The 26,142-nt window shown below is 35.3% G+C and overlaps 3 protein-coding genes across 9 annotated transcripts in view; 1 reads left to right on the top strand and 2 right to left on the bottom strand.

Annotated features, from left to right (window-relative positions):
* The window catches only part of LOC144956875 (uncharacterized), a 68,073-nt gene extending 57,068 nt beyond the window's left edge, over positions 1-11,005 (top strand). The window contains exons 28-32 of the mRNA XM_078887664.1: positions 1,646-1,882; positions 5,803-5,972; positions 6,951-7,052; positions 8,305-8,422; positions 10,262-11,005. Of these exons, the coding sequence (XP_078743790.1) occupies positions 1,646-1,882; positions 5,803-5,972; positions 6,951-7,052; positions 8,305-8,422; positions 10,262-10,417 (783 nt within the window). The 3' untranslated portion in view covers positions 10,418-11,005. The remainder of the gene's footprint in view (positions 1-1,645; positions 1,883-5,802; positions 5,973-6,950; positions 7,053-8,304; positions 8,423-10,261) is intronic.
* Positions 11,006-11,595: 590 nt separating this feature from the next.
* Positions 11,596-26,142, bottom strand: part of LOC144956876 (exocyst complex component 3-like) — a 50,007-nt gene continuing 35,460 nt past the window's right edge. For 5 of the 7 annotated variants that reach the window (XM_078887668.1, XM_078887671.1, XM_078887667.1 and 2 more), the window contains 5 exons: positions 19,338-19,490; positions 17,325-17,430; positions 16,536-16,619; positions 16,172-16,264; positions 14,688-14,813 (listed from right to left, as the gene is read on the bottom strand). In XM_078887668.1, coding sequence (XP_078743794.1) covers positions 14,733-14,813; positions 16,172-16,264; positions 16,536-16,619; positions 17,325-17,430; positions 19,338-19,490 — 517 coding nt within the window. In that variant the 3' untranslated portion in view covers positions 14,688-14,732. Of the gene's footprint in view, positions 14,629-14,687; positions 14,814-16,171; positions 16,265-16,535; positions 16,620-17,324; positions 17,431-19,337; positions 19,491-26,142 lie in introns of those variants that run through there. The other 2 variants (XM_078887665.1, XM_078887666.1) reach the window with 2 other exon arrangements.
* LOC144957083 (uncharacterized) lies at positions 22,964-26,135 on the bottom strand. Its single transcript, XM_078888048.1, has 3 exons — positions 25,019-26,135; positions 24,207-24,355; positions 22,964-23,944 (listed from the first exon to the last, which is right to left on the bottom strand). Exons 1-3 carry the CDS (start codon positions 25,038-25,040, stop codon positions 22,964-22,966), a joined length of 1,152 nt encoding a protein of 383 aa, XP_078744174.1. The 5' UTR covers positions 25,041-26,135.

The raw sequence follows: 26,142 nt of genomic DNA, 5'->3' as shown, positions 1-26,142 counted from the left end.
CAAATCTTAGCATTTTAATGTATAGTTGTAATTCTGTTTCATATGTTTCTTAGCATTCTACACGCTTCCTGCAACATATATTTTAACTCTTAATTTTTGTTTGATAGGAATTTGATTTTTTCTGAAGTCCCTGAAATTTTTTACCTCACAGGCAATGAGATGAATGAAGAGTTACATTATCAAATTGTACTTTTAATGAGATGGTTGAAGAGTTACATTATCAAATTGTACTTTTAATGAGATGGTTGAAGAGTTACATTTTCAAATCGTACACTGTTTCTTCAATTCTTACTCTTATTACACCTTTTTTTGTTGATGTTGGCAGCCCTGTTCTTGACAGTTTGACCCTGTTATCATTTGACAGCTTACAAATCGAAATATAATTGGAATGAGCTTTCTCGAGAATTAAAGACAACCTAAAATTTTACAAAAATCTGAGAAATGTGGAAAAAACAAACAAACCAGATAATGAAATGATCACGTGTATTTGGAATTCATAAATGTAAATGCTGTATGGATTCTCTATTTAAAAGGCTACTAATACGATTACAAATAAAAAGAAGAAGATAATTTGAAAAATGCCTCTTCATACAAAGAGGAATAAAACAAATTACTTTTTTTTTGTTGTTGTCAAAATGTATTGGCTTGGAAACAGGTCAGGTCATGGCTTTTATCAAATGTTGAAAGTTTCTTTTAAAAAAAAATCAATATTGAATGATTGAACAAAAGAACTGACATTTTATTGATCACAGCAGATCAGATGCATATTATAGATAATATGTGCTTGGCTAAGAATTCACAACATTGTCATCCGGAAGTATAATGGACCATCACACAAAAACTATGTGTAACCTTGAACGTTTATAGTCTGGTTAATACAGTTTAGTGAGAATTACTCATAAACGTGAATGGCAAAAACCAATAACAAAGACCTGTGTGATATTTATCTTTAAATGATTTATCATATTGTCATATCAATTTTATTGTTTTCTTATTTAAACTTCATTGATGGTAATTGCCAGTCACTTTAAGATTGATCTGCCACTTCTATTGATAAAATTGGTTTATAAACACATAAATGTGTAAAAGATTTGCAGATATTTTTTTGTTTCAGTATCTTTGGAAGGTCTAGTGTTTTTGCCTGGTATGAAAAGGAGAAAATTGGTGTTGATGTACAGTTATCTTATACAGTACACACTGGATTCTTGCATGCTTTCGGGAGAAGCCAAAAAGCATTTTAGAATCGGAGTGTGCCAAAATCCGATGCTCATTCGATCACCCATCTCCAGCAAGTCATATCGCAAAGCATGCTCGAATCCGATTTTGCCAAAATCCAACGTTCATGGGAGGTAACCAATACATTAAGTCACCCAACTCCAGTGTGTTGTATTGCAGAGTGCCAAAATTCAATGTTCATGGGAAGTAACCAATACGTTCAGTCTCCCATCTCCAGTGTGTTGTGTTGCAGAGCATGCTCGAAGCTCGAATTCGAGTGTGCCGAAATCCAATGCTCATGGGAGGTAACCAATACATTCAGTCACCCATCTCCAGCGTTTTGTATTGCAGAATGTGCTGGAATGCGACGTGCTAGAATCCACTGAGTACTGTATCATATAATTTTTTTATTTTTTTTTTTCTGTTTTAGGTGATTTCTCACAGTTCCAGTTTACTTCAGCATTTAAATCATCAAAGGATAAAGTCAACATCATCAGCCTCATTCCTCCAGGCTTCATTAGATTTGACATTGTTACAAAAAGCAGAGACGAATCGGGATAACAAGTCTCTCAAAAGTTCTGTGGGAAGCAACGGAGAAAAGGATGTGAGAGCAGGCGTGTGTCGATTCATCCTCCACACCTTGGTCAAATTTCTGAAATTTGCTAAAGTAAGTTGAATGATGACAATGTTGCTGCTTGAAGTTTGAAGGAAAAAAATAATGATAAGTGTTGAATTGTAAGCTTCAATTTATTAGACGAAGACAGATACTGTGGACGGATGAGATATCTCATTCGTCCTTAGTGTTTTATTTAGACCTGCATGTGTGCTGACAATTGTCGGTTTTCCAACAATCACGGTCGTTGCGATCTCCCGGATCACTTATTTTTTTATTGCTGAAGTTATCTGATTGCAAGTGACGTCAATTGTCGGAGTGTCGGCGATCCCCAATTCGACTGGCGGCGAGCAGTCAAGTGCCGACGAATGGGCGTCGGATTGCCGACAATATTGTCAGCACTCTCAAGCCCTCGTTACGCTCGTTCGGCAATTATCGGGAAACTTTGCTAGTCTCCGATTTGACCGCAACTCTTCACCGTCTGAAAAAATGAGAAGTGTGACGATATAATCGAGCATGCGCAGTTCGTTAACTTTCGTTTTCATACTTTCGGTATTCCATTCAAGTAACCTTTGCTTGTTCAATTGAACGTTGCTACATTTCAATTTTATTCGCTCTATCAATCAACTTTCTGGAATTGTCGTATATTTTGATCTATTACTCTTTTACATTATTTTTTGTTCTCATGCCTGAACAATTCTTTGACCGTTCATCGGATCTGAAGTCAGTTGAGAATGGTGTTCGAAATCTATTCAAATGGAATTGGTTGGAATCTGGAAGAGAAAGACTGCACCGATGATTTTTTTCCGAGTACGTGAGAAAGCCAGCACAGCCGGGTGCTGCATTTTGTAAAAAAAAATTTGCCAGTGGATTAAAGTCTTATGATTGGGATGGTTATTGCTCTTTAGCAATAAGATCAATTATTCCAGGTTAAAAACTACTGTGGGGGTCCGATTACAGTGGCAAAGGAAAATCATTCATGTCATAAAGAGGCATTCTCAAATTCAAAGTGAGTAACACAAGAGAAAGAAAAAAAGAAAAAACAGCTCAGTCGTTGCCTGCTGTTTTCACTGCTGAGACAGAGACTCGTCCTCTCTCCAACCTTCACAACCCTAGCCCTAACTGATTCCAGTCTGTAGGTAGACAGGTGCCGATTAGCCATTGGACAAGTGAAAGCCGGGCAACTTTGGGTTAAAATTTGAATAACACAATTTCACATAATCACTGTTGCATTATTTTTCACAGTATATGAACAGCACTGGTATCATTTTAAAGGGTAGAGATCAAGATTTCTTTTGATGTGATAGAAATCAATGTTGACATATTGTATCAAAAATTATAATTTGATAAAAATAACGTCATTTTAAAACTTTTGAAATCTTTTTCAAAATTGAGGTAGCAAAAAAATAAAAGAGAAGGCATCTAGATAATTCATTTGTCTGTGTCTATATAAAATTTCATAAAGATTGAAGACAGTGCAGTTTGTTTAATGTTGACCACAAGTGACCAACCCTCTTTTCTCTCTGCTAAAATCCCGTTTTAATCAGTAGTCACCTTATCGAGAGGCTGTCCAGTGGGGGAATTCTCAATCAATTTTGAGCTTTTTGTAAGAGTAAATTTAGAGTAGTAAAATCATCATAACTTTGGAACCGTTTATCCTAGATCCAAAAGTAAGGTATCTTATTAAGTGGTTTTTAAAGGCCTATCTGTCTATGTAAAAAATAATTATTAATTTTTATTTTTTTTAAAACATCAAACTACCTTTCTACCTCCATGCTGTCCCTTTTCCCTATAAATTTTTGATACTTTTTAACATTTTAAAATAAATATATTTGGTAGGACAATCCAAAAGAAAATGTATATGACTAAGTACTGAGTTACAAAATACAAGATCCGGTAAGGCGATATGTGTGAAAAAGTTCAGACAATTTGGTCAGTACTCACATGCAGGTCTATTTATTATGCATCGTGTTTTGTTGATAAAGGGGAAGCCCGAAACGTCCACATTATCTGTCTTCATCTAATAAATTGAAGTGCACAATTCAACACTGATCGTTACTTTTTAAAGTAAGTTGAATAAATCAACACCGTGATTGGTCAAGGCTTTATGAAATAACTAAGTGTGACATGGTGGTTCAGGGGTAGACTGTCTCGTCTAGTCACAAAAGTCAAGCATTGTTAGTAGTAGTAGTCATTCAATGGAAAAGTAGAGAGCATTGGGGGGCTGCCTGAAGCCTGGGACTGGGATCGTGAAAATACTAACGAAAGAGTGAAAATGGAGAGGCTTCAGATCGGAACAATACAGACAATGGACATGGTTGGAGTGCCACCATTGAGTACAGACGATACAAGTTATACTGCATTTTAATTTGTTTTCCACGTACATTTGTTTATTGTTGTGCTGACGAAAGGTTTGTTGTATGTATTGTATTATGGAAGCCTCTCCATTATCACTCTTTCGTTAGCAGTGATTCAAAGGAAAATTATGTTTTGGAGGATGTGTACTTGGGTAAGGCAATCTACACACACTACCCCACTTAACTCAGGTGTGAATGATTACCTGGCTGCAGGCAGTGATGGATATTGTAAGAGTGTTAGTACAAATAGAATGCCTAACCGAGGACTAAAGCAATATGAAATGGGAATATTATGGTTCCATATGGCCTGCTGGGGAAAAATGACAAGAATGATGAAGTGCATTGAGCATGGTTAGTCCGTAGAAATGGGCTATATAGAGAAGATTTTCAGTTTGTCATTAACAGGCAATAAAAATTTCCCTTTGTAGAAAATCATAAATGTACTGAGCCAGAAAGGAAGACCAGATTTTATATTTTCTATCATAAAGGTCAAATTTTTCACATACTTAAACTTTAGAGACAGTAGATATTGAGTTGGAATCAAATGGAATCAAGATGAATGATGTTTTAAATCAGATATACAATCATCATTGTCTATAGATAGTATGCACTTGGCTTAGAAACTCACAACATCGCCATCCGGAAGTATAACAGACCAACACACAAAACTATGTGTAACCTTGAACGTTTATAGTCTGGTTAATACAGTTTAGTGAGAATTACTCATAATCACTGATGGAAAAAAACAATAACAAAGACCCGATGAAGTCAACTTCATTCTATATATTGTGAGAATTACTCATAAATGCGGATGGCAAAAAGCAATAACAAAGACCTAAGTGATGTAACTTCATACTATCTATATAAAAAGCAACAAAGTGTTGTGACAACAGAATGACAAAATGGAACAAATTGCATGCTGACATGCCAATAATACAATTTTTTCACCTCTATTATGTTTTGTATTCTATGCTCAATGAACATTAGTACTATTCCACATATGTTGAGATTGATCAAATAATTTTTTTTTTTTTTTTTTCCAAAGATTTAATCAAACAAAAGGTTGTAAATATATTGGAAGTAAATCTCAAATTAAGAAATAAAGGAGCAGGCACCGGTCTAAGATAAAGATCTGAACCAGTGTGTCTGACCGGTAATCAGAGGGTCTGAGGTTTGATCCCCAGTCAAGGTAGACTGATTTTTTGGGATGTTTTTTTTTTCTTGTATTTTTTTCTTTTTTGCTCTGTTTGGCACCTTTCATACACACTTGTTCAGATCATTAACTCACTCAACCCTAACCCTAACACCGACTATATCCGTAGTTTACCCGGGTTACTTTTACCCCATGCCTATTTATTACATTTTTCTGAGACAAATTATAGACGTAGCATCAAAGCTAATGTTTTTAGTTTTTACATGTTGATGATAGTGGAATAAAACTATCTATGTACATGCTCATTTTTTAATACATTTTTTCCAATTTCGAAAAGTAGCAAAAAGCTCTAGGATTGAGTAAGTCTCAAATGTGAAGTTCGCTGTCATATGTATTTATTATGAGTTTCAAAATTTTTTAACTGTACCAACTGTTTTATCCCCTCCCTTCCTTTTTTACTTTAGGATACCATCAATTTGGATTTAACATCTCTTTGCCTTCAAGTGGCCCCAGGGTTAACCCTGACGTGTCCAGCAGATATACGAGCCTTACAGCTATTTGTGAATGCTTTCGTCTTCTTTCACCCTCGATCCACTGTGACAGCTATTTCAGCTGTCTTGGCTCTTGTATCAAATATCCTTTTTTTAAAATCCATTTTTCACGATATTTATATCGGAAAGGTAACACCCTTAGTTATTGATTACTTGAGGAGAATTAGAAATATATGCATACCCGTGATCTTGACCATTGTAGAAGGGACTGAAGAGAAACATTTTTAGATTTCTTTGAAATATTGTCCATGAGAGGAGTGGGGAATGAATGAGAATGAGAATGAACTGTGAAAATTAAAATATGAAATCTTCAAAATTGAAGGACAATTTGCGAATGTTTCAGGCACATAATCTTCTTCATCAAAAACAATATTTAAAAAATAAAAAAGCAGGGGTTTGATTAAATCTCTGGTTTAATGCAATTTGACCTGCCATTTCTGCAGATTATTGTGGCTATGGGGTTTTGTGACATGACACTCGCTTTCGGATCTGAAGGTCCTGGGTTAAAGCCTCGCTCAGCGCATAGTTGAGTCCTTGGAAAAGGCTCTTTACTCACATTCTCTCACCTTACTCAGGTGTAAAATGAGTACCTGCCCGTCAACAGCGTTGTCTCTGTCGAAAAAATTGTAATATCGCCTAACAGGTGTCACATCTTGTTCTACATGTTACATGTTGCTGTTGGTCAAGACCCTTTGTTAAGCGCATTGAGCATGTTTAATGGATATTGCGCTATGTAAAAGCTCAAGTTTTTTGGGTTTTGAAATTTTTTTTTGTATATTTGGCCAATGTTTGAATTCTTTCTCCAGATTTGGACTGTGAATTGATACTGTCTTTGAGAAAGACTGGTGGAAAATACTTTTATATTTATCAGAAATTGATATTAAATCACAATTCGTATAAATAAGAGTGGAAATCATACATTTTTTATCATTACGTGTTGTTTTTTTTTTGTTTTTTTCGTCTTAAAATTGAGTCATCTTTTCCCCCCACCTCCTGCCACCAAATATACATGTTTTCCATATGTTGTATACACAATATTCCTTAACCGTCGTTTGTGTACAGCTGGTGTGTGCATGTGTTCAACTTGGTTGTCAATCCAGACTGAACACCAAGGGTGCAGAGGTGTTGGAAGATCTTGTTGACTGTGCAAAGCTCGTCTCCAGGTAAAGGAATAAACAGATTTGTACTTGAAAACAATTTTTTAATCTACAGGTTTAATATAAATATGAGCTACTTTGCCAGTGGTGCCAACTTTCATTTTTTTAAATGCGTATTCTTGCACATTCTTGTTCATTGTATGCATTTTGCTTAGGATTGTAAGCATTATTGAGGTTTCTATTATTTAAGCATTATAACAATCATATTCTCTTTTAGTGTACTTAAACACTTTAATCTAGGGAGTTCAATATAATATCTGGTTGGGTCATATCAAATTTATACATTGATTCTGGGAGTCGAATACTATTTTATATTATAGTCTATAAAGAGTTTATTCATTAATTTAAATGTCGATCATAATATTGCTGGTATGGTCTAATTGAACTAATGCCCATTGTCATATTTAGGGCTAATTATAGTTATTACAGGATTGTATGCATTTATTTCATGTGCTTTTTAATTATTCAGTTTTAAGAACAAATGGGCTATCCATTATAAAGAAAAAGGTTTTGACAAAGCTGCCTGGACAATTTTTAAAAATGTAATATTCAAGTCTACCCCTTCCCATAAATAGCACTGCGTAGTGATATCAAGTTTACAATAATAATTTGTGATATCAGTTAACCAAGCATTAGATCATTCATTTTGAAGATTTTAAGGTTTAACATGAATCACAAGCATTGCATGGTGAATTATACTTGGGGTTATACTTAATATAATTTAAACAGCGGGCGAAATTGAAAATATGAGAATTTAAACTTTCATTTTCACTTTACTAGTATATTAGGGTCTGGATATAATAGGGACTTGGTTATAAAAGGGTTTTTTTTTAAATCCCAGTATTTTCCCTTCCTCTTTGACTTTAGTAAAATTTACCGGTTATAGCCGGGACTTTTAAGAGCCTAATCGGTTATAACAGGGATGCAGAAACCCAAGAGCAACTCAATATCTCCAAATACAAGGCATAAGCCTACAATTACATTCAGGTAAGCCTACAACTAAGGCCACTGAGAGCTGGGTTAGGCCTAGTTCGTGAATACTCTTGTGTGTTTGTGTAGGCTACTTACCATTATAACTATAACATCATTTTCAGTTAACATTGGCCATGCTGCAGGCAGACAGTGCATAGGACAAAACACAGACAAACTCGCACACACAAATGATAAAAAATGGTGACTTATGCCATTTAGTTTGTTTCCCTTGAAATTCGGCTACCAAGTTTAAAGTTTTGTTTTATTCGTTATGTATTCCTGATAGGGTTCTGACCGTTTTGACAGAAGGAGTTTTGGGAGAGGAGGTGAATAAGTTTGGCCACTGTGTGTTATCAGATTACATCATGGAACTCCAAAAGGGGGCGCTACATCCCAAGGTCAAGGTAAAGTAATAATTTTTATTTTTTAAAAAAGCGCTTTGATAGGGGCCACTAGCCAACAGCAACAACACTTAACATCTAGGATGAGACATGATGCCTGTTAGGCGATATTACAATTTTCTGACAGAGACAACAGTGTACCTGTCCAGGTACTCATTTTACAACTGAGTAGGGTGAGTGAACGTGAATAAAGAGCAATTTCCAAGGACTCAAACTATACGCTGCTCAGAGCTGGACCATCTGAAAACGAGTGTTATGCCACAAGACCACAGAATATAAATATCAAATAAATCATGTGAATTATTAAAGCAATAAATGACAAGCTGAAACAGACCCTCCGACTCCTTATTTCACTCAAAATGCGCTACGGATATCAAGAAACTTTTATCTTTTGATGACAGCTGTTCATGATATTTACTCACTCTTTGTTACAATTCAAGATTTCGTTATTCAGAAATTCACAAAACGAGTCGATAAATAATAATAATAATAATAATATTTCTATAGCGCCTTTCATTGAAACCTCAAAGCGCTTAAAAGGAAAATATTGCAATAGGATCAATACTAAATGAACTCGAGTAAAGTGCCGACAAGGTAAAGTTCTAACATAATTCTAATATGTTGTTCTGGCTATTTGGGCAATGTGAAAAGTTGAGCTTTCTGATCCAGTCGTTACTGAGACCCACAAAATAGTGTCACACAAGTTTAAACTACAAAGCAACAGATTCCGCTATTTATGGTAAAAAAATGCAAATTAAATATGAAATACTTGTAACCAACATTTAAACAAGAAAATGTGAGAAAAGAATTTCATTCATACATTGAAAAGAGATTAAAAATGGCATGATTAAAATGCTAGACTTTTTTTTTCCATTTCATAATGCATTGTTCTGATCTTTTTTTTTTTTACTTTTGGTTTGGTAATTTTATCAGAGCAATGTAGCTTACTTATCATCAGTATCGGATTTCTCATACCATTTGTTCAAATAATCCTGAGCCTATTTAGCCACATTGCCCAAATAATAGGGTTCAACAGTCGTAATGATGCATAGTAACTTAGTAACAAGTTCTACACTATCGGAACAATGACTGATGCCCTTATAAAATACTTCTCCAACGAGCATAAAAGTGTATCCAGAGGAGAAAAACATTATAAATCTGATCATGTTTTGACTTTTATGCAATGTGATCATTTGACATATATGAAAAAGTTCTAGCCAGCATGAAGAATAAAAATTACTTATCTTTGTTGAGAACCAAGCTGCTCGTTGCTGGGGGGACGTGACATCAGACTATTGAATCCTATTGTTCCCTAGTTTTAATATTATCCCCCCCCCCCCCCCCTCTCTCTCTCTCTCTCTCTCTCTCTCTCTCTCTCTCTCTAATGTTGACAATCAGTTTTGCCAAAAACCCTACATTCCACTTATGGAACCAGTTAGCTCCTGGTATCAATCTTCTGAGCAATTCTCAGACCTTTAAAAGGTGAAATACATAGTGTCCGGAAAGTACTATAGTTTATTTTCATTCCCCCCCCCCCCCTCCCCCCCCCCCATTCCTTTATGTTCGTTAACTGGAGTAACTTTGCCTCTATGAATTTATAGCATTTTAAATAAATTCAGCTTTGTTGCAGTTGCAGTTATTGTACCCGTTGGAAGACCTTAATTTTTATCAAAGGAAATCATTGCCACAAAACTAAACAAGCTCATAGTGGTCAAAAATTTAAGAGGCAAAGTTTCCCCTTTTGGCAAAGTTATCCAGTTCACGATGGTGTAGGAGGGGGCAATGGGAGGGTATTAATTTCTCAATATTCCTCCATCACCATCTATTTTATATTCCTTGCAGAGAGAATTACAGACAGGTCTGTACCAACTGTTAAGCGTTTGTGGCCACAGTTATCTGTCAGCCCTAAATGCGGCTTTGCCTTCAGATATGAAAGAGACTTTCAAGTTCATGCATCAAGACTACGACAGATTCTACAAATTCAAATACACTGTATAAGACTGGAATAAATAACAATGATGAAAATGAAATTAAAAATGAATTCTGCAATTTTAGTATAGTCTTTGTCAATAGATTATCCTTCTATTTCACCTTTATATTGTTTCTTATTATAAAGGTCTGACAAAATGTGTTTGAAACAGTGCCAGACAAAGCAAGAAAGAAAAATACAAGAAAAAAAAGCATCCTAAAAAATCAGCCCTGGACTGGGGAAATGGAGGAAGGATGATATTTTGGGGGATTTTTTTTTTCTTGTATTTTTTATTTTTGCGTTGTCTGGCACTATTTCATGCACACTATTTTTCATATCTTTTATCTTACACCAGTGTCTGCTCCCTAATCTGTCAACTTTGATGTTGTTACTTACTCCAAGTGTGACTTTTACATGTAAAAGACCTTTGATATCCTGTGTCAGTTTGGACTAAATTTTAAATATTGTTTGTCTATATTTTAATGTTTTGAGCGGTTTCAAACTCTCAGAAAGACATTGTTGAGAATTTCACGAATCATGTTGAGCTAAAGGTTTCAATAAAAGATGTTATTTCATGCCTAGCTATTTATATTAATTAAATATTTTTAAAGGACTTACATCAGATTTGGATTGATTTTTTTTTCCCTTCATAATATTCTAAATCATTTTGTTGCGAATTAAAACATTTAGCTGTCAAATGCGTAGGCCTGTTCTCTTCTCTTACTTATTTCTAAGGCACTTGTCATCCAAGAGTCTCAGGTGCCAAACTCCAATAAAATGGTCGAATGGAACAACTTCATTCCAAACTGTGTTTGTGTGGAGGGGAAAACCGTTGGAACCTTCATCTGACAATGACACACGCAACATAAACATCTAACAAGTTGTCAACATCACCGCACGTTGACTTTGACATGATGTCTCCAAATTAAAAATAATTACAACAGGTTGAAAGAACCAACTAGAACATGTCATGTGGATGAGTCACCACAACATTCCAAACTGATGTTCCAAACCGCCTTTTCAGAATGTACATCTGGAGTCCCTATAAATAAAAATGGCTCTGTGTTGTATACCTACCATCATCCATTTTTAGGCTGTTTATTTTTATTTTTTTCAATTGTCATAACCATGTGAGAGAGCGGGGTTTGATAAGGAGATATAAAATGTTTATTAAACACATTTAATAAATAAAAACATATATATAGTATATATTAGACACAAACACGTTTATTCTTTAGTTATAAGTAACAATGAATGAGGCATATACTACAAAATGGTTATAAGACCTGATGCAATAACAATACCATGCAGCGCTTCAAGCAAAAAATACAATATCAAGGCTTTTTCATCAATTAAAACCTACCACCCACTGTGCACTGACCTATTTGGGAGTCATTCATTACACAGTCACACAGTGTTGCCATACAACAGGCAGTGTCATATTTGTTTCATTTCACACATTCAACTTAATACTCTTTTCCCAAGCTGAGTTTACTGTAAACTAGGGTAATTTTGCCTCTATGCTGAGGACTAAGACCATTTACAGTACCGTACAGTGGAACCTCCCGATCACGACATGCCACGGGACCGAGTTTTTATGTCGTTATCCGGAGGTGTCGTTATTTAGAGGTTTCCAAGATGGCGGACAAAGTGGGCGTGGTAAGACCTGCGGGACCAGTTTTTATTAACATTGACAAAACAAACAAAACATTGTAGTGTATTCCTCTTAGAGGTTTCTTGTGCGTGTGTCTGGATGAGACTTTTAGGTGATCTGAACTGAATACACTGATAGTGTGCTCCTGGAATCTACATCTGTTCCCTATTTAAACCATTCCCCTTTGTCTTACTTTTTCTTATGTTATTTCAATTGTAAATCTAGAATGTTTTTTTACTATCCAATTTTCTTCCTTTTTACTGGCGCTGATATGACATAGATGTGTCACAGGCGCTGTAAAACCCTTTAAAACAAACAAAATTCCTCCCCCTCCTCCCACAAAAACACTACTACACTACTACTACTACTACTACTACTACTACTACTACTACTACTACTACTACTACTACTACTTCTATCACCACATAATATCACATTTTCCAAGATTTTGTGTTTACTTGCTTACATTTATACCTTGTTAATGCATATCAGCCAAGATTCGTCCAAAAAAAAAAAAAAAAAAAGCTGCGTTCTCATTGGTTCAAGCAGGAATCGTTTTTATAAACTTTGAGTACTCATACTCGGTATTTTTAGTATCAGATATCTACGAAAACTGCCGAAAATCGCCAAAATGATGTCGTTATTCGGAGGTTTTATCAAAAAGTGCGTCGTTATTTGGAGGTTATTTTTACTGATCTTATAAAGAAAAAAAATCGGGACCACGGGTCAATGTCGTTATCAGGAGGTTGTCGTTATTCGGAGGTGTCGTAATCGGGAGGTTCCACTGTATTTAGTTTTGTGGTCATTATTTCCTTTGATTGTAAATCAAGTCTTTTAACAAGGAAAACAATAATATCACAACTGAGAATATCGACTATACTCTACCAATCCACAGAGGCAACATTACCCCATTTGAAAATAGCTCCATCAATGAAATAGTATTCAATATAATTATTATATTACAAGTGCACTTGCACTATCAAAATGTGCAATGCTCTAGACTAGACAGTTTGTGTAAGAAAAAAGACAAGCTGAAAACGCGTTTTATGTTTAAAATGCAATTAATTCCAATAAGTAAATGTAAAGTTGGAAATTTTTTTATATTTTTTTTTGCCTTTTGATGAAAAAAAAAGGCAGAAAATGTTTTTGTTTTTTGGGGTTTTACTGTATGATCTTGATATCAAGAATGTGTAAAACAGAGACCAAAAGCAGATACAAGAGCAATTTTTCATTACTGCTTGTCTAAAACCACTTGTCCTACACGAAACCTTATAACATAATACAGTGGAATCCTGATAAAACAATAGCACCGGACCAGGAAATGTGGCTGACTTTGTTTTGTTTTTAAGGGTTTTACGGTGCTTGCAACACATTTCGGTCATATCAGTGTCAGTAGAAAGGAAGAAAATGGAACAGTAAAAAAGTTATAGATTTACAATTAAAAGCGCACAAAAAAAGTAAGACAAAGGGAAATGGCACAAATAGGGAACAGATGTAGATTCCAAGAGCATACCATCATTGTGCATGGTCTGACATTACCTAAAATACTCATCCTGACTCAAGCTTAGGTGCACACTAAGAGGAACACACTCAAATCATTTGTTATTTACATGGAAAAATAATATCAAAATAATATCATCTCCCAAAACTATAACTATATATTCGACTGTTTCCCTCCCAGCCAAGGACTCTGGTCAGGGTCAGGACAAAACTAAGTAATCTCATTCCAAGACAAAGAGAGAAAGCAATTGGAAAACAGATATAGGGGGATAGAAGACACAGTAAGTACCTCCCTGCCCACTATGGGAGGTCAGGAACCCCACCCAGATGGCTGACTTTATTCTGTATCAATAGATAAAGAAAAGAACCAACAAGAGAGCAGAGGTTGACTTTAAGCAAGAGTGTTGATTTTAATTTTATGCGGACTCCGCTATATTTGTGGAGAAACGATGTAAAAAAATCAAAATCAAAATCAGCTCTCACAAAAAGATTTTATTTCTCTCTCAGTAAAAGTCAAAGACTCCAAGTAAGACCAAATAGTCTTATTCCAGACCAAGGGCAGTTGGAGTTGGCATCTCTGCATGATAGGAAAATCGCCCACCACTTGAAAAAGTGGTATTTATGGAAAACTTCTCAGAACTAGAGCATTTACATAGTGCAATATTCACTAAATGTGCTCAAAGGGTTCCTTTCCTAGACAACAATATGTAGGACAAGATATGATGCTCTTATGTGATAGTGATAGTACATCAATTTTTTTCGACAAAGACAACACTGTTAATGGCATAATCGGAACTCATTAATCATCTGAGTACGGTGAGATAATGTGAGTAAAGAGCCTCATCTATGCACTGCCTAGAGCGGTACTCGAACCCTTGACCTGATCCGAAGGAGAATGTCATATCACAAGACCACTTTGAAGAAATGTCATTTCATATATATCCAGATAATTGCCAAAATTCCCTACTTTTTCACAAGGGTAAAATTATTGGATAATGATAATTAGAATTTTTTCTCACATTATATCAAATCTTTGTTTACTACATTAAGTTAAAATTTTAAATGCATTACATATATATATATATAATATATATATATATATATATATATATATATATATAATATATATATATATATATATATATATATATAATATATATATATATATATATATATATATATATCACAGCTCATCCCTGAGCAATTTCAGAAAATATTCCTTTAGGTCTTGGTATGGACGGGTCATCCTCTCCCAATGCGTCAACTGCCAACTGGAAAGGAAATGAAAAATACTTCTAGAGCAAATTATATAGCGAAATATCCCCTAAACGTGCTCAAAACGCTTTACAATGGGGTACCTAGCCAACTTAACATGTAGGATGAGACATGACGCAGGTGATATGACAATTATTTACAACAGGGACAACGCTGTTTACAGCCAGGTACTCATTTCTAATCCTAAGGTGAGAGTCATACCACTAGACCACATAGCCACACATTATATATAATATACAGTGGAACCTCCCGATTACGACACCTCCGAATAGCGACAACCTCCTGATAACGACATTGACCCGTGGTCCCGATTTTTTTTCTATTTAAGATCAGTAGAAAAAACCTCCAAATAACGACGCACTTTTTGATAAAACCTCCGAATAACGACATCTTTTTGGCGATTTTCGGCAGTTTTCGTAGATATCTGATACTAAAAATACTGAGTATGAGTAATCAACGTTTATAAAAACGATTCCTGCATGAACCAATGAGAACGCAGCTTTTGAAACCAATGACAACGCAGCTTTTTTTGACGAATCTTGGCTGATATGCATTAATAAAAACCAAGGTTGTAAGCAAGTAAACACAAAATCTTGGAAAATGTGATATTATGTGGTGATAGAAGTAGTAGTAGTAATAATAATAGTAGTAGCAGTATAGTAGTAGTGGTAGTAGTAGTAGTAGTAGTACTTGTAGTGTTTTTGTGGGAGGAGGAGGAATTTTATCTAATTCGCAGCGTCCGAATTTACAGCGCTTGTGACACATATATGTCATATCAGCGCCAGTAAAATGGAAGAAAATTGGATAGTAAAAAATCTTCTAGATTTACTATTGAAATGACATAAGAAAAAGTAAGACAAAAGGGAATGGTTTAAATAGGGAACAGATGTAGATTCCAGGAGCACACAATCAGTGTACTCAGTTCAGATCACCTAAAAGTCTCATCCAGACACACGCATAAGAACCCTCTAAGAGGAATACACTACAATGTTTTGTTTGTTATGTCAATGTTAATAAAAACTGGTCCCGCGGGCCATACCACGCCCACTTTGTCCGCCATCTTGGAAACCTCTAAATAACGACACCTCCGGATAACGACATAAAAACTCGGTCCCGTGGCATGTCGTTATCGGGAGGTTCCACTGTATTATTATATTTGTTCCATGGGCTGTCTCCACATTTACCGAGAAAATAACGCCAAGGAGACAAGCTACAATTTGACAGCATGTATCGCCACTGCCACTTTCTTGATAAGCAGACAAGTATAATACCTAAAACACAACTTCTAACAGATCCCAGAAAGAGAGAGATCCAACCACAAACTCCCTTCAGTCCTAACAACAATTAATTTTACCTGTCTTGCATCCGATCGGCTTATGTCTCCCCTGCACTGGATAAAATTTACCATCTGCTCCATACGGATATCTGGATACTTCTTGGCAAAACCCTGAATGAACGGGGGAAAAAAAACATTCATTACTTTAATCATGAATAAATGACGCAAAAGAAAACTAAAATAAAAAAAATAAAAAGTCAATCAGACCAGAGGTACGATGCTATAGAGCTTGAGTTCATCCCATTATCTGTACTGTTAAAAAAAGAACAGTAACAAATGCTTGCTACCTTTTGGATAGAACATTGTTTCTCAACTAGTATAAGCCACAAATACTATTTTTTTCTCTCTTAACACAATGTGTTTCCAAACTGACTTGACTTACCATTATTTCCAAAGGCAACATAGAGCTGTCTTTAAGTTTCAAGCCTTCTGCCATGGCAGGCAAGACATCAAATAGGGACACGTCCTGAGGGGGGAAATGATTCAAAGGTTACTGATCTCGAATGATTCATATTTATATCATCAAATTAATCCTGCAATCAATTTGTAATAAATAAAAAGAATAGTATATAATAATAATAATAATGATAATAATGATAATAATAATAATAATAATAATAATAATAATAATAATAATAATAATAACAACAATAATGAAAATAATAATAAAAGTAAATAGTAATAGTAAATAATGAATTTATATAGCACCTAAATATCCACGTTAATCGTGCTCTGTGGCGCTTTACATAATAAAAATGTTAAAAAACAAAACAAAACAACAAACAAAAACAAACAAAATAAAAAATCACGACACTACATAATAAGCATAAATACAAAAACAAAATCTATGCAACATCTATTTCATAAAAAATGAGCCTCACGAAACAAATCAGTCTTAAGACATTTCCTGAAAGATGATAAATTTTCACAGTACTTTGTCCGAGGACTGAGTGCGTTCCATAGGCGTGGACCTATGGATGAAAAGGCTAATAAAAATAATAACAACAATAATAATGATAATTTAGTCTTGTCTACATTGACCTATAGGTTGCGATTTTCGAGAAATATTCCAATCAGAATAATGATGAAAGAAAAATCAGCTTTACTCAACTGGGATTGATTCTCAGACCTCCTGATTAACGGTCAGATATGCTACAGTCAATAGACATACCAATTTCGATGACATATCCCCGAATTGTGCCTTGATGTGCTCTGCCTCGTTACAGATCTTATCTGCTGCAAGTCTTCTCTCCTCATAGTTCTTGAAAGACAATTTTCTGAAATAAAATGTAGAATTAAACGTCAAGAAATATATAAGCAATACAGTGCTCATTGGATTCTCTTGGGAGAAGCCAAAAAGCATGCTAGAATCTTAGCTTGCCAATATCCGATGCTCATGGGAGGTAATGACGTGCCCTTTTGGAGAGTATGCTGGAATTAAATGTGCTAGAATCCAGCAAGTACTGTAAAGATAGAATGAAGATGACGTCACTCAGGTATTTGTTATTGTTTTTTGCCATCCACGTTTATGAGTAATTCTCACTAAATGGTATGACTATAAAAGTTCATGGTTACACACAGTTTTGTGTGTTGGTCCGTTATACTTCCGGATGGCAATGTTGTGAGCTTCTTAGCCAAGCGCACACTATCAATAGGAATGATATACGTAGAGATTGAAAGGCTAGAATACATCAAGTACTACATAGGAATGATTTACGTAGAGATTGAAAGGCTAGAATACATCAAGTACTACATAGGAGTGATATACGTAAAGATTGAAAGGCTAGAATACATCAAGTACTACATAGGAATGATATACGTAGAGATTGAAAGGCTAGAATACATCAAGTACTACATAGGAATGATATACGTAGAGATTGAAAGGCTAGAATACATCAAGTACTACATAGGAATGATATACGTAGAGATTGAAAGGCTAGAATACATCAAGTACTACATAGGAGTGATATACGTAGAGATTGAAAGGCTAGAATACATCAAGTACTACATAGGAATGATTTACGTAGAGATTGAAAGGCTAGAATACATCAAGTACTACATAGGAATGATATACGTAGAGATTGAAAGGCTAGAATACATCAAGTACTACATAGGAATGATATACGTAGAGATTGAAAGGCTAGAATACATCAAGTACTACATAGGAATGATATACGTAGAGATTGAAAGGCTAGAATACATCAAGTACTACATAGGAATGATATACGTAGAGATTGAAAGGCTAGAATACATCAAGTACTACATAGGAATGATTTACGTAGAGATTGAAAGGCTAGAATACATCAAGTACTACATAGGAATGATATACGTAGAGATTGAAAGGCTAGAATACATCAAGTACTACATAGGAATGATATACGTAGAGATTGAAAGGCTAGAATACATCAAGTACTACATAGGAATGATATACGTAGAGATTGAAAGGCTAGAATACATCAAGTACTACATAGGAATGATATACATAGAAAAAGAAAATTTGAGCCTCAATATCCACTAAACGAGCTCAAAGCAGTTTACAAAAGGTCCCTGACAAACAGCAACACTTAACATGTAGGACAAGATGTGACTCCTGTTAGGCGACATTGCAATTTTTTTCGGACAAAGACAACACTGTTAACGACCAGGTACTCATTTTACACCTGAGTACGGTGAGAGAATGTGAGTAAAGAACCTTTTCCGAGGACTCAACTAAGTGCAGAGTGAGGCTCGAACCCAGGACCTTCCGATCCAAAAGTGCTTTGAGCACGTTTAGTGCATATAGCGCAATATAAAAGCTCGAGTTAAGTCAAGTTAAACTCAACAGGTAAGATTTAATAACGATCTCACCTCTAAAATGTAAGTGATAATTAAAAATTAAATTAAATTAAAAACTATGCCTTTTCCGCCACAACATCATAGGATATCGTCGCCTAGGCATTCCACGAAGGAATATAGATAACTCATCAAACAAGATGTCTGATATCAACAGCTATCACCCATGTTGTCCAAGTGAGCAAATTGGGGGTTAATAATCTTGCTCAAGGAAAAAAAAACGAAAGTGCCTGAAGCGGGGCTCGCACCCGGGTCACAGTGCAATGCCTTGACCACTCGGCCACATCGCCCCCCCCCCAACCCTTAATGATAAAAATTCAATGAAAATGAGGCTTTAAAAAGAGACCCAGACCTGGATAAAAGAGCTTTGACGTATTCCTTGACAATGCGGTGCTGCCCTCTGTTGAGCAATACATCCATTAGAACAGGTTTGAGGTGCAGAAAGTCATTGTGGTAATCGGCCCATGTGGCAACAATGGTATCCACACCACCAGAACTGGCCATCCTGTTAAAAAAAAATATTGACAAAATAAGAGCTGATACAAATAAATAACAAAATCAAAAGTTATTTCGTGCCATCCCATTCTTGTATAGATTGTGATGAGAAGCAATGAAAAAGAAGCTTTTAACTACTACTCAACTTCTAGTCCATCCTTTCAAGCATCAACCATCGATGTGTCTACCCTAAATCCCTCCAATCACAAAGCAGCTACCAGCATCTCTCCTTCCCTTTATACAGATCTGCCTCGTAGAATTTTACGAATTTTCTGCCCCAGCTACAAAACATCATATGCGTCTTTGACTCAATAAATATTATTAAAAGGAAATTTTAGTTCCTTAGAACCTATATTCAGAACTTTGGAGTATTTTTGGATCATGATGAGGGCAAATTATTGAATAGTTACTTTTTTTCTTTCCCTTGGAAACTAGGAATAAAAAAAACGCAGATCTGCTCCATACATCCATCCAACCCTCCCTCCTTCCCTCCAACCATCCATTTCTAGCGCCCTCTCTCCCTCTATTCGTCCATCTATTCATCCCTCCCTCCCCTTACATTAGCTACTCCAAACTGATTTTTCATATGGAAAACACATCAAATAAAATTGTTTTCCTTGATAGAACTTTTGATTCTAAGAATTTTGATACCAAAATCAATGCTGTAGCTCTTCAATTTCAAAAGTTACAGCATTTCAAATTTTGGGGTTTTACGCATAATTTCCGAATGAGCGGATGGACCGATTTCGGAGCGCAATATTTTTATAAGTTACCGACCCACACATTCAAAAATCAGTAAATCAACACTCTACCACATAGGGAACAAGCTCAATTTTTTTCAGGGTTCTAGTTGGATGGAAAAACCATCATTTATTGCAACAAAAATCGCACCAAGGCCAAAAATGACAAAATCGAAAGGGGAGGTAAAAAATGCAAAATTTAGGATTAAAAAAAAAATTGTAACAAATGTAATTTTGGTGATAGAAATACAGTTTAAACATCAATAAAAAGGTAAAGAACTGCTCCTAAGTGTAAACAACAAGCATCTAGCCTTATTATTAATGTCTAAGAGGGCCATGTCTTCAAACAGGACAATGTCACGAAAAAGTTTAAAAAATGAGATGTTTTCGTAATAATGTAAATCCACAAAATTCCATAAAATAAAGTCCAAACAAATAGTCTATGCAAATCAAAACATAAATAATACAAAACAATTAATACTACAACCTCACAAGAGCAGTTGAACTGGCAAAATATGCAAACCCTCACAGACCAGCAGATAAGAAAATGGTTCAAAAATAATATTCAGGATATGATGTCACACAATAAAATTGGTGTCAAAACAATATTTAAAACTTGCAGTAAACATTATTAATAACTATAATGCAGGCCATACAATGAGATATGTAAAAAAATATATTGAAAAAATGAAATATTAGATACTACAGTCAACACAATTGTAATAGACGATTCTGCAAGAAGTAACTCGGTAAAGAAAAATATTTATAAATAACTATATACTATATCAACTTTAAACTTAACCCTAACCATTAGAGTTGATATGCGACACAAGGCATGACTAGAAAAAAAAATATTTTAATACTTTTGACCATGCAATCTAGACCAAAACTGACTTTAACCGTTCTACAAGATCATGAAATGTACCGCTTAATTTCAAATGCTTGTGACCCAATACAGCTTTGCAGAACCGTATCTCATGTTTTAAACACTCACAAATATGTCGTGAGGACTTGCCCATTGAATTAAGTTTAAGAATCAAGTCATCCACTTCGGATGAGGATCTGCAGGGCCCACCATGAATTTTAACTTTTGCCGTGTAGACGCCTCTTTGCGTGATCGATTTAAGCTCTTTTGCAATCTTTTTATCTTGATTGTCTGCAAAAATCTGTTTTTTGTCATTCCTCATTTTTTTTTCTAATTCAATGTTGGCCTGCCTTAACTGTGCTGATCTTTTGCGAGCTGATTTTAGAAGCTTGTGTGCTTTGAGTTGATTGCTGTGTTTAAGATAATGAAAAGTTTTATTTCGCTTAATACAGTGGACAGCAGATCTGTTATGCAAGGAGGCATTTCTTCTTTTAGAAATATCAAAATCAAAATCGCCAAAAGAACTTTCTCCAATCAAATTGGTTAAAGGACAATGACGAAGTTGATTTTGAACAGCAGGGTCTAAATTACAAAAGTAACCCCCATCCATAAATTCTGCAAGCTGTCTTTCTGTTAGAATCAATGCCTCCTTGCAAAGAGATCTAAGCATGTCCACCATAAACTGTTCATCACAAATGGCAATAAATTCATGAATAGAAATGGACAATGCAGAAGAAATATTCATTGTATTATCAAAGACAGATGTACAAGTTTCATTAAAAAGGTCACTGGGATCCTCAGACCACCTCTGAAAAGCATCCCGAAGCATTTTAGCATAGGTATGAAATTCTGAATACTTAACAGAGCTGTTCACCAGTTTCCAGTAAGGACCAGTGACCTTGATATAAAACAAAGCAAGACAACAAACACAGGACATCAATACATTGTCTTGAATATCAACAGCAACAGATTCAATTTTCATGTTAGTGTTGTCATTCAAAACACCAGAGGTGAAAAATAACTTCATTGTTGACAAATGAAAAATGAGAGCAGCAGCTGCTTCAAAATGGCAATTAAAACGGTTACTTTTAAAGCTCGGAAAATAAGACTTTTCACAAAACGTTGTCCACTCTATTCTACAGCCATTCTTCTGGTCACCATTTGGACCTAAAATACCAGACGCCATTCTCAGAATACGAAAAGTAGCAGACTCTTTCGTATCTGAAAATTTTGCAAATTTACTTTGATTATCTCGGCCGAGAGGACCATGATCAGCGACATAGGCATTCTCTACATTGGCAATGGCCTTTTCAAATGCACTGACAAGGCCCAAAAGATAGTGCGCATTGCAATGTAGAAAATGTATCAAAACATCTTGGCCCAACTCAGCCTTGACATGGTCAAAGAATAAATTTCCATACGACTTCATGGCACTTGCTCTGTCAGTCATGAGACTGGTAATTTTAGACAAGATAATACGTAATATCCCTTCATTATCTACAGAAGCAAATTGAGCATATGTTACAGAAATTTGTGACAGAACACTCAAAGCCAAATCTAACAAAGTATTAGAATTTTCAGTGGCAACAGGAGCATAGCCTAAATAAAAAGTATCCCCATTACTTAGTGACAACTGATGGCCAACAATTTTTTTTTGGTCATGACTGGTACCATCGCTATGAAGAGTGACATCATCAACTTTCAAAATGCTTTCAACTATTTGAAACCGAGAAAGGGCATAGCCTTCATCAACAATATTTAATACAGTCTGCATGCAGGGTAATTTTTCAATAAAGGAATATTGGAATAAATTATTAGCAACAATTTCAATTACTTTGCTAACATTGGCAGCTGATACACCAGTTTCACACACAAGGCCTATAGCAGTCGTACGTATGGCATCACTATAGACATTATTTTTGTACCCTTAACAGCAACATTGAAATCATTCATGTTTAAGAATAATTTGTTATTTAAAGCAGCAACTTCCTCCTCAGAAGATGTAAGCTGTTTTTTCAATTCTTTGCTCTTTGACTTAGCTTTGCTGAGTTTTTTTTCTAAATTAGAAATGTCATTTTTCAAAGAAATTTCATTTTTTGACATACTGTCTTTAATACATTTTACTTCAGATTTTGATTTGTTTTTGGCACATTTAACTTTCAATTTTAAAACATCAACCTTATCCTTAGCCAGACAAAGATCTGCGTCGTGCTGCACACGCAAAAGTTCACTATTTGATTTCAAACTCTGGATTTCAGTATTTAAAGTATGTTTCTCCGACTGCAGTAGAAGAATCAAATCTTTTAAACTTTTAACTTCCTCCTTTAAATGAAGACAATCTGTACAATGTTTTTTCACAGTCGGAGAAAGAATGGGCTGGGGTGCAGGAATCTGAAGATCTGATTGTAAATCTACATTAAAAGTGAAAGCTTTATGAAGAAAGTCCTGCATGGGAGATCTATTATTCTTAAGATTAAAATAATCTGTAACAATTTTGTCCCCATGGCGAGCAAGTTTTGAAGTGACTTGACACTTAACAAATTTAGCAACCCACAAGTGAAAATGGTTTTTTGAAGATTTCATGATAGCCTTAGCCTTATGAAGCTCAACAATTAATTCATTACAAACAACAATATCAGTAACATCAAAATTCTCAGGATCGCTGAATGTCTGTCGATTAATTCCAATAGAGGACAAATAAGGTGACAAAGCTAAAAAATTCACACGTTCCTCAAGGAATACATCCAAACAACAATCCTCACTGTGACACCACTTGTACGAGTATTCCACGATTGCACGAACGCGTCCTCTTACATGATGCCCCAGGTCAGGTTTCAATTTCAGGATCCAGTCCTCCACCTAGAGAAGCATAAATGAAAAAGAAAAAAAAAAAAGGTTAATAGCCATATAGAACTACAGTACTAATACGATTCTTGACACCAGCTGCGGACAAAACTTGTGTATTAGTTAAATATCGCCTGACTACAAAATGACATCTTTGATGATCATTCATCATTATAAAAAAAAATTGCCTCCAGATCTGCATATTTTTTATAAGGCCACAACTCCATCGGCACACTACTACAACTCCACAAACAAAAACAAATATCACACAACATACCTCTCTCCATGGTCGCCGTCCCTCCTCTTTCAGGAAATACAACTGAACCAGAAGACGCCTCGTAATGACATTGATGGTCGGAACATTGGGACGTCTTCCCTTTCCAACAGCCAGGAATGAACTTCTAAGGCCATTGTAAACTTCGTCAACTGAAATTAAAATGAATTGTTTTACTTAATGAGCACAAGAAGGTAAAATACTAATACATCACATCAATCCGACCAGTCCATGTTGTAAGGGGTTGAAGCTGTAGTACAAGTAAAAGGCAAACATTTGTCAATCAACTATTACTCTAAATGCCACTGGAATCGGAAAAGAGAAAAAAAAAGAAATAAAACCAGTATCCATGTCACTTGTAACTGAATTTGAAATTAATGTTCCCACTACTATTCAAGCCCACTTAAACTTTGAGATTCATAAACCAACAATGGACTCGGCAGGTCAATGAGATTAACTTTCATGGCCGCCATTTTAAATTATGAATTCGTACAGACCTGTACCCCATACCTTAAATAATAACAGTAAACAGATAAAAGATAATCAAAACATAAACTTAAACAAATGAAATATGTTAACAAGATATTGACCTAAACAAAGAAATAAAAATGTTATACAAAAGACAAAGCATGAAAATTACAAAGGCATGTAAAGTACAGGTAGCTGGAGTGGAGGAGATAATGAAACTGGACGGTTCATCGTTACTCAGTTGACACAGGTCCAATCCAACATGAAATTTAAACACTTTTACAGACTTTTTTACAACAACAAACATATTTATTTCCACTAATATTCTTAATTATCATTTTACTTACCGACTTTAGACTTCAAATCCATGAAAACTGTTTGTGATTCCCAATCACTGACGAAAATCCCGCGACCCGTTAGCACCGACTTTGAGAGAGGAGCAAGTGAAAGATGGGCAGAAACGGGCGCGTTGTATGGTTTTTATAATCGAACACCCAGCTAACGCCATACAATTTATTGGGATGTAGTTCCCATAAATGTAAAGAAAAAAGGTTGCTCTTTATTTTGATACCACTTTAAGTATGTTCTGATAAAATTAAACGACTTTTTTTCCGACTTATCTTTAAAAAACTGCTATTAAAAGTTGAAAAATGGGATCGATACCACTTAAAGTTATATCGAATTAAACGTCGTACAATTTTCTTTTCGAATAAGTAACTTTTGAATCATTGCGTTTCACGGCGCGACCTGGCTTTGAAAAATAAAAAGACATGGGTATCAAATGACCGCTCGAGCCCGTAGTATTCCGCTAAAAGTGACCTACAAACAAACAGTCACAATTTATTTTCCTCAATGTATTTTGATACAAATTTGATACCATTAAAAAGAGCAAGAATTGACCTTTAGAATGATATCAACGAAAATGCAATAACTTTTGTACGAGGATAAGACTGAATTGATACAAAAGCCTTATTTTCGTTTAAATTTACGGCGCTGACGGCCGATAAGCACCGGTTTGGAGTAGCTCCTTACATCCATCCATCTACTCACCCACCCATCCATCAAGCATCTTTCCATGATCCCTCTGGCTTTTATCCATTCATCCATCCATCCATCCCATGATCTCTGTCTAACATCCATTCATCCATCCATCTATCCAACCATCCATCGAGCATCTATCCATGATCTAACATCCATTCATCCATCCATTAAGCATCTATCCATGATCTCTCTGTCTAACATCCATTCATCCATCCATCTATCCAATCATCCATTAAGCATCTATCCACGATCTCTCTAACATCCATTCATCCATCCATCCATACATCAAGCATCTACCTATGATCCCTCTGTCTAACATCCATTCATCCATCTTATTCTCTCTGTCTAACATTCATCCATCCATCATCTATCCATGATCTGTCAGTCTAACATCCATTCATCAATTCATTCCATTTCAATTATCAACCAA

Source organism: Berghia stephanieae, chromosome 11, assembly GCF_034508935.2.
Source record: "Berghia stephanieae isolate SIO BIC M18660-M18661 chromosome 11, UCSD_Bste_1.3, whole genome shotgun sequence".
Taxonomy (NCBI): domain Eukaryota; kingdom Metazoa; phylum Mollusca; class Gastropoda; order Nudibranchia; family Aeolidiidae; genus Berghia; species Berghia stephanieae.
Note: the sequence above shows the minus strand (reverse complement) of the source record. Positions and strands in the feature narration are given on the sequence as shown.